Below are 7,804 nucleotides of genomic sequence, written 5' to 3'. Positions count from 1 at the left end.
GTTTGTGAAGCAGGTGCTCTAATACCGAGTCTCCCCACTCTACCTCGTTCTAAGTGTTGTGTGCCAAGGATCTGCCTTTGACCTCTTCTCGGTCCACACTGGTGTCTGTCACTGCTGCTCTGCTCTCATAGTGTCAATTCCATCCATACACAGACGGTTCTCCCATCTGTTTCCTCCGAGGTCAGATTATGAAGCCAGCCTGCTTCCTAGACAACCAACGCTGGGCATGTGAAAGTCACCTCAAGTGTATTCAAACTCAACCCACCGTCCTGCCCCTAAACCTTTGTATTCCAACTTACATGGTCAAACTTCCCTCATTCACCAACATTTCCAAACTCCAAATCCTTGTTGGTTCTCAGCCTTGGCACTAGACATATTTTAACTCAGAAAATTCACTGTCTTGAGGAGGCTAATGTAGGATTCAAAGAGCATCCTGGCTGCCATCAATAATGACAACCATAAAATGACTGTGCCTCTAACTCACAGAGATTTGCCTGCCTCTTCTTCCCAAGTGCTGGGATTAAAGGCTGTAAAAATGATTCTTGACATTGATATATCCTCTTGTAAGGACAGGGATTAAAGTCTACTAGGATTGAAAGTCACTAGATTAAAGGCATGTATTTAGGTATCATTGTGCAACTTGAACAAGTTCCTACTTCTCCGGGCTCTGGTTTATTTTCTGCTAGCTAGATGGACCTTAAATATTTGTTATAGGTAAACCTCATGGTCTGTTCCATAGTATACCATGAAAAACTTGCTTCTCCTCTTTGCATCCAATTAAACTCCAGTTTGTTTTGCCCAGAATTGCCTCTATACACATCTTTCCTAATACAGCCTGGTTTCGACAACAGGTCTTTTGGTTTGCAGTCAGCTGTTTCCCTGACTTCACGGGACACACTAGACCTTCCCTCTAGCTCTGTTTCCCTTTCCCCTTTACTGTTCGGCTCTAGCTACCTTGAGATGGTAGGCACGGAGTCTCCTGCTCCTGTGTGCTAACTTCCCTGGCTCCTCTTCCTGGAATAAGTGCCCAAGCTCATCTGACTCTCATCCCCTCCCTAAAGCTTACTCAGGTTCTACCCGGAGCCTTCCTCCCCACAGAGCTCAGTGCTCTTCTAGGTTCTGTAGAACCACATCCAATCTCCCCGTGCTTCTGTCTCATTTGGGCACATCTTTGCTTCCAAGTCTGTCTCTGATGTACTTGTGGGGAAAATTGTGGATTTTTCATCATTATTATACACACAGGATGTCTAGCTTGGTCCCCGACGCGCAGAAGGTATTCGGAAAATATTTATGGAGTGAATGAACAGATAGAGCACCATTATTGCTCTCTCTGTTAGGTTTAGAGCCATAGTTTAGAAGTGCTTATAAAATAGTCCATAAATCTACTGTCTCTATCCCAGAAGCAGTTGTTTCCTTGGCCAGGAGCTTAGAGAAGACACGGTGCTGATGGTAACACTGGCATGAACGTGTGTGGCTGACTCATGACTGGAGGATCTGTTTACATCCCCACCACTGTGTCCTCTGTCAACCAGAGATGTTTTTTTTTTTCTCCCATCTGACCATTGTGGGCTTCAACTACCCTAATTCAGAACTCCTCCTATCAGTAAACATCTAACAAATAAACTTGTTAGATTACACTAGCCTCTGGATTAAACAGCTGTCCTACAAATACAACTGGCCTCCCTTTTCACATTTTACAATCTTGAATTGAACTAACCACAGATTAAAAGTATCCCAAGGGTTGGGGATTGCTGACTCTGGAGACTTCATTTTCCTCTCAGGATTTCCTCAACAGCGTGAGTAGTAACATGACATTTCTTTTCCTTTTTATGTTTTTTTTTTTCTTTTTCTTTTTGGCTGCATGCACATCTGTGTGGCGGTACTAGAAGCCCTGGAATTGGAGTTACAGACAGGACTGAGCTGTCATGTGGGTGCTGGGAATTGAACCCTGGTCCTTTCCTCTGAAAGAGCAGCCAGTGCTCTTAAACGCGGATCCATCTCTCCAGTTCCCGAGTCACATGGCTTTTCTATTCGGGAATGATTTAAAGTGTACAGTGGATGTAAGTAGGTTACATATCAATCAATCTTGTGCTGTTCTATACATGTGAGGCATAAGCACTTGCAGATTCTGGTATCTGCAGTGGTTCTGAAATGAGTCCCGAGTATTAAGGGATGACTATAAATTAAACCCTACTGGTACAAGAAGGATGTATCTGTTGTCCACATCGGAATGCAAAACCAACTGCAGGTTTCCTTGTTACTGATTTTCATACTCAGCGTCCCTCAAAAGACCACTAGGAATCCGGGCGGCCTCTTCCCAGAATGCAACAGTGCTGGGCCAACACATTTTCACCCACCTTTACTGAGCCCAGGGAGTACCGCTAGCACCAAGCAGTTTAGTTATTCTTGCGCTCTTGTCCAGCTCTGCTCTTTGAGTCTCAGTTTCCCCATCTATTAGGTGTATGCATCTGTTAGGTATATGATACAGGTAGACCATTTTAGGGCTCTTCCTAGTTTCAGGAAAGTGTAGGTAGGGAAGCTGTAAAAGTGGGGAAGGAGGAAACTAGTCTCCAGTAGGTAGCTTCAGCTGTGTAGTCCACCAGGGTATACCTGCCAGGGAACCTGGGAAGCCGGACAGGCCAAGCTGCCACACAAGAAGTCCTCAGCGGGCCAGTGCACGGAACCCTAGAGAAGTACCCAAGAATCCTTGGCGAGGCGGGAAACTCAGAGTGGGCTGAGAAATGCCAGCTAGCCACAAATCTGGCTCCAGAAGGACAGGGATCAGCCTGGTCCCGAGGGGCGGGGCGGGAGCAGTGGTGGAATCAGGAAATTCCTTTTTGTTGTGGGTCCTTTCCAGGGTGCCGACTTGTCCCAACCTAGGTTCCCCGAAAAAGAGAAAATGAAATATGCCTTGGGTTTCCCCGTGCCCTGCTGGGGTTTGTAGCTTGTGTGGGACCGCAGGAACACCGGTGCGCCGGAGTTCTGGGCCTTCCCGCCGGCAAGGAATGGGACCAATCCTCAGCGACTTCTCGGGCTCCCAAGCACAGTGCCATTTGGTCCCCGAGCTCTGGGAGGCGTCCCCAGGCTCCACTCCGGTTCAGCTTAAGGTGGTGTCACATGAGCTGCGGGGGAGTGGGAACCCAGGGAGTGGGCGGTGGCGTGCGCGCCGGGAGGGGGCCGCCCAGTCCACCTATATGCACAGAGACCCGCCTGACGGATGCCAGGAATTCCCAATGAGAGGCGCTGGGGGGAAGTTTGGGCAACTCGGCCTGGCCAATGGAGAACCTCGGGAGGGCTCTGCCCCTTCTCCCCGCCCCCGCCCGCCTCTGCTCCCGCAGCGCGAGTGTTCACTGAGCGCAGTGTGCGTGGAGATTAGGTCCGAGCGCGCGCCCCAGGAAGGCAGTCCGCGAGCTTCAGCCGCCGCCGGCAGCAGCAGCCTCGGCGAACAGAGCCGCGGCGGAAGCGGGCGCAGGGGAGCGAGCCCGGCCCCGCCAGCCCAGCCCAGCCCGGCCCAACCCAGCCCAGCCCAGCCCTGCCGACTCCCTCCCCACACCCGGGCAGCAGCCGCCGTCGCCTGGAGAGAAGGTGGAGGAAGAAATCCAGCCCCTAACACGCACTCACCATCATGGACCATTATGATTCCCAGCAGACCAACGACTACATGCAGCCTGAAGAGGACTGGGACCGGGACCTGCTCCTGGATCCGGCCTGGGAGAAGCAGCAGAGGAAGGTTAGCAGCCACCCCCACCCGCTACAGCCCCGAGCCCTGATCCGCTCTGCCCGCTGCACTCCTGGGCTCTGGGTTGGAAACCAATTCCCGGCGCGCAAGAGCGGAGGCGGGGACATCGCGGCCACTGCGAGGTGGGGTATTGAGTTACTGGCACGGGGCGGGAGAGCGGAGCACCCCTGCCCTGGAGCCCGCGAACAGTTCGCCGCGGCGCGGGGAGGTGGCGCCGCCGGCGGGCAGATCGCCTCGGAGCGGGTGGTCCGGGCCACCCCGGTGCTGCCGAAACCGTCTCCCCGTGGGCAAGGCGCGGGGGCGATGCTCCAGAGGCTGGGGCTGAGACTTAGACTCCATGGCTGCTTACTCGGGATCGATTTTCCCCTTCCTTCTCTTTTTCCTGGCGCCTCCATATGGCGTGCGGTGGCAGCACGCTTCCTGGGCCGCCCCTGGGGCTCTGTACCATAGGGGCAAGCTGCCCTGGACACTGCGCCCCGAGCTGGGTCCGCAGACTGTGGGCAGAGCCGGTGTCGGAGGGTTTGGCGATCTCCTCGGGATCTACCTACAAGTGGACGTGCCGAAGTGCAGCTGGAGCTGAGAAAATCGGGGGTCGTTCGCGGGCTCCCCAGGGCCTTGTGGGGGCGGGGTCAGGACGGTGAACGGTTTTATTGCTTAACTCAGTGAACTGGTGGCTGCAAACCTTGCATCTGCGTTCTGCCCTGTTCTTTTGCTGACGAAACGCGAGTTTGAGTAGCTTGGCTCTAGTTGGGCTCCTGGTGGAGAGACAGTCTCAAGAGATATTTGGGGTTGTTCTTCGAGGATCCACGGCCCTGTATCCTAGTCGCCATCAGCGAGGTTCGGGATATGCTGCCCCGTCTGAGCTGAGAAATTGGCGATGGGTCCGGAGCGTAATGGCTAGAGGCAGGAAGAGGTCAGAAACCACTCTTGCTTGGGGAGGGGGAGCCATTAACCCTGCCACGGCTTCCTGCCTGAGCAGAGAGCGCTTTCCTTAGGCGGCCACGTACCCTGACCCCCCAACACTCAATTCCCGTTCAGCCCCCCCCCCCGCTACATACACTTCGTGATCTGGGAATGGGGAGGGGGGGTACAGGATGGCGCGTCCCTCTGGATAGTGCGGTTAGGGCTGGGCTTGAGGGAGAATGCTCATGTCCAAAAATGGTAACATTCATTCCCTTTTTTAAACTTAAAAGGGGGGGGAGTTTAGTGAGCCGGCTGAAGGTTTTTTTTTCCCCAGCTAAAGGCATCCTGTATTAGCTCACTCAGGAATCCTAAGTCCTGAAACGGTGCCCTTTTGCTCACTTCATCAGACAAGCAGAGGTAATTTAAAACACACCACAATGGGCTTCCTTAAACCGGCGACCTGGGGCCCTGCCCCTGTCTCTCTTACTGCAACAGCAACTTAAGAGTGTCTCTTGGCTTTGAACTGACTTCTTTGTAATGTATTGGTAGCTTACAGACACCGCCCTCTTCCTGTCAGCCCCTCCCCCTCTTCTGGAAGGACTGAGAGCTTGAGGGTCTTTCCCCCTTCTTCACTTGCGAATTTATTTCCTGGGACTGTTGGTGGAAGAGAAAACCAAGTGAGAAGTTTGGAGATCCCCAGGGAGGATGAGAGATCGCCCTCCTTCCCCTGCTTCTTTCTGTCCAAAAAAAAAAAAGTTTCTTAAAGTGACTTTTGTTTGTTTGTTTGTTTTTTAAACTGTGCTTTGATGTTTTGCCAGCATGTATGTCCCTGTGAGGGTGTCAGATCTTCTGGAACTGGAGTTGCAGGCAGTTATGAGTTGCCTCCACGTGGGTACTGAGAATGGAACCTGGGTCCTTGGAAAGGGCAGCTGATGCTCTTAACCGATGAGCCTTCTCTCCAGAGTGGTTTTTTTTTTTTTTTAAACTTTCTTAAGAATAGGTTTTAAGTTGAACAAGAGGGGTGGGATTAGAATGGTGGAAATCTTGGAATCTTCCATGGAGAATAGAAGTCCCTTCCAGGAGTCCAGGAAAAGACAGGAGTGATGGAGTTGTTGAAGGGCCAGGCCTGAGTCCAGATACTGAGCCTAGGGCTGATATGCTCACTCAGTATTAAAGAATGAATGGCTGGACAAACATATCTGATAGAGTTGGAGAGAAAATGAGACCCTCCCAGAACAATGACCTGGTAGGAACAGACAGACGCCGGGGGAGTTTGGTCATCATCTCCCGGCATATGTAACATGTGTAGGCTGATGTTGGCTCATATGGGCAGCATGGTACCCACTTTTTTCTTGGAGATCCCAGCAGCCCTGTGAGCTAGACTCACGTGAGGATGAGTAGACCAGTTAGGAGAGAAGTAGCCTGGGCTGAGGGCCGGTGTACAGCGCACTGGAAGCGGCTGGAGGAAGGATGGAGAACTAAGTCTGGCATCCCAAGCCAGTGGGTTTTGGAATAATCAGGGAATCTACATTTGCTTAGGTTAATAGTGGCAGCCTGGCGGAAGGCCCTCTGCTTTTGACTGGAAAACCTGGTTCAAGGTTGTGGCCCTGGCCGTTCATTCTCAGTTGCCTTCTGTGAGCCTACGTTTCCTCACCTCAGTAGTGCTTAGCAGAATACTAGGGCGTTTCTTAAGGTGTAAAGCCAGCACCACATAAGGTTTGCTGTTCTTCAAACCGATGGGGAGTAGGGTGGGTGTTATATGGGACCACCAGCTATGAGTGAACAGGGCCAGAGGAGAATTGAGGTGACATGGTGCAGTGGGAGCCAAATGAGAGGCAGAGGATAGCCTGATTTTAGCCCTGGTGCAGCATAGCTGTTTGCGAGACAGTGGGCAAGTCACTTACTCCCCTCTCCTCTCTCTTTGTGTGGTGTAAGTGTGGGTCTGCCTATGTGGTGGCTAGAGATTGATGTTTGGTGTCTTCCTGAGTCACTCTCTACGTTATTTATTGAGATAGAGTCATCCTATGCCCTGCCCTGGCTGGCCTGGAACTCTGCAACATAGAACAGTCTGGCTTTGAACTCAGAGACACTGTGTGCCTCTGCCTCCAACCTGGCCAACTCTGCCACTTTGGTTTTGAAAACGTGGGGTGTGTGTGTGTGGAGGGGGTGGGGAGGTCTACCTCACGGAACCTTAAGTTCTTGACTCAGCTTGTCTGACTTGCTAACGAACTCCAGGGATTTACCTGTCTCTCTGCCCCGGCTAGTGCGGAGCTTACAGGCCCGTGCCGCTGTACCCAACTTATGTAGGTGTTAGAGATTGAATTTAGATACTTCATAAACACCTGTGCAGAAAGCCCCTTTGTGACTGGGCCGTCTCCCCAGCGCCGAGCTTTTTCTAGCTAGAGTTTTGCAAATGCACCGTGAATACTGACTGTGAGCCAGGCTGAGTTCTAGGTGTTAGAAGTGGGACATTGAGTGAGACAGAGAAGATCTCTCTGTTGTTTCCTTATCTGTGACCCTAATGTGCTTCTCCCTCCCCCACTCCCTGCCCCCATCTTACCCGCTCCTCTGAAATGGTGTGGTGGGAACCCCTTCCTTGGTGGAGGTGGATGCAGGTAGAAGCCTCAGCAGGCAGGAAGCATGACTCAAGGAGCCACAGGGGGGTGGGGTGGTTGTGTTTAATCCCTTCTCGAAAGAATGCTTTGGGGCAGAGTTCTTGGGGCTGGTCCACATACCCCCCACAATGCAAAGTAAGTCTGTGGCACAGAACCTGTGGACCAGAGGAGATACAGCTTGGCTCATCTTCCTGACTTCCAGGATCAGGCCTGAAGTCATCTTTCTTTCCCAAGACAGTTCTTTTCATGATGACCAAAGGCGTCTCTCTGTGTGTTCCCTCTCTTGAGATCTCGACACACCCTTGAGTGTACGAGCACAGGTGTAAGGCAGGCTAAAGAGAATATTGACTTGGAGTCACATCCTGGATCTATCCTCTTTCACTGTGACCTTGGGCCAGGTCCTTTAAGCTTCTACTCAGGCTCCATTCTTGCAAAAGCCAGCTGATGCAAGTTTCTTTTTCTTTCTTTCTTTCTTTCTTTCTTTCTTTCTTTCTTTCTTTCTTTCTTTCTTTCTTTCTTTCTTTCTTCCTTCCTTCCTTCCTTCCTT

At 51.8% G+C, this 7,804-nt stretch overlaps 1 protein-coding gene across 3 annotated transcripts in view; it reads left to right on the top strand.

Moving 5' to 3' along the window:
* The first annotated feature begins 3,296 nt into the window (after nt 1–3,296).
* Nucleotides 3,297–7,804, top strand: part of Actn1 (actinin alpha 1) — a 94,852-nt gene continuing 90,344 nt past the window's right edge. Inside the window, exon 1 of one of the 3 annotated variants that reach the window (XM_021202662.1) lies at nt 3,297–3,730. In XM_021202662.1, the coding sequence (XP_021058321.1) occupies nt 3,626–3,730 (105 nt within the window). In that variant the 5' untranslated portion in view covers nt 3,297–3,625. The remainder of the gene's footprint in view (nt 3,731–7,804) is intronic. The other 2 variants (XM_021202664.2, XM_021202663.2) reach the window with 2 other exon arrangements.

The sequence above is a fragment of the Mus pahari genome, chromosome 7 (genome assembly GCF_900095145.1).
Source record: "Mus pahari chromosome 7, PAHARI_EIJ_v1.1, whole genome shotgun sequence".
NCBI classification, from domain to species: Eukaryota; Metazoa; Chordata; class Mammalia; order Rodentia; family Muridae; genus Mus; species Mus pahari.
Note: the sequence above shows the minus strand (reverse complement) of the source record. Positions and strands in the feature narration are given on the sequence as shown.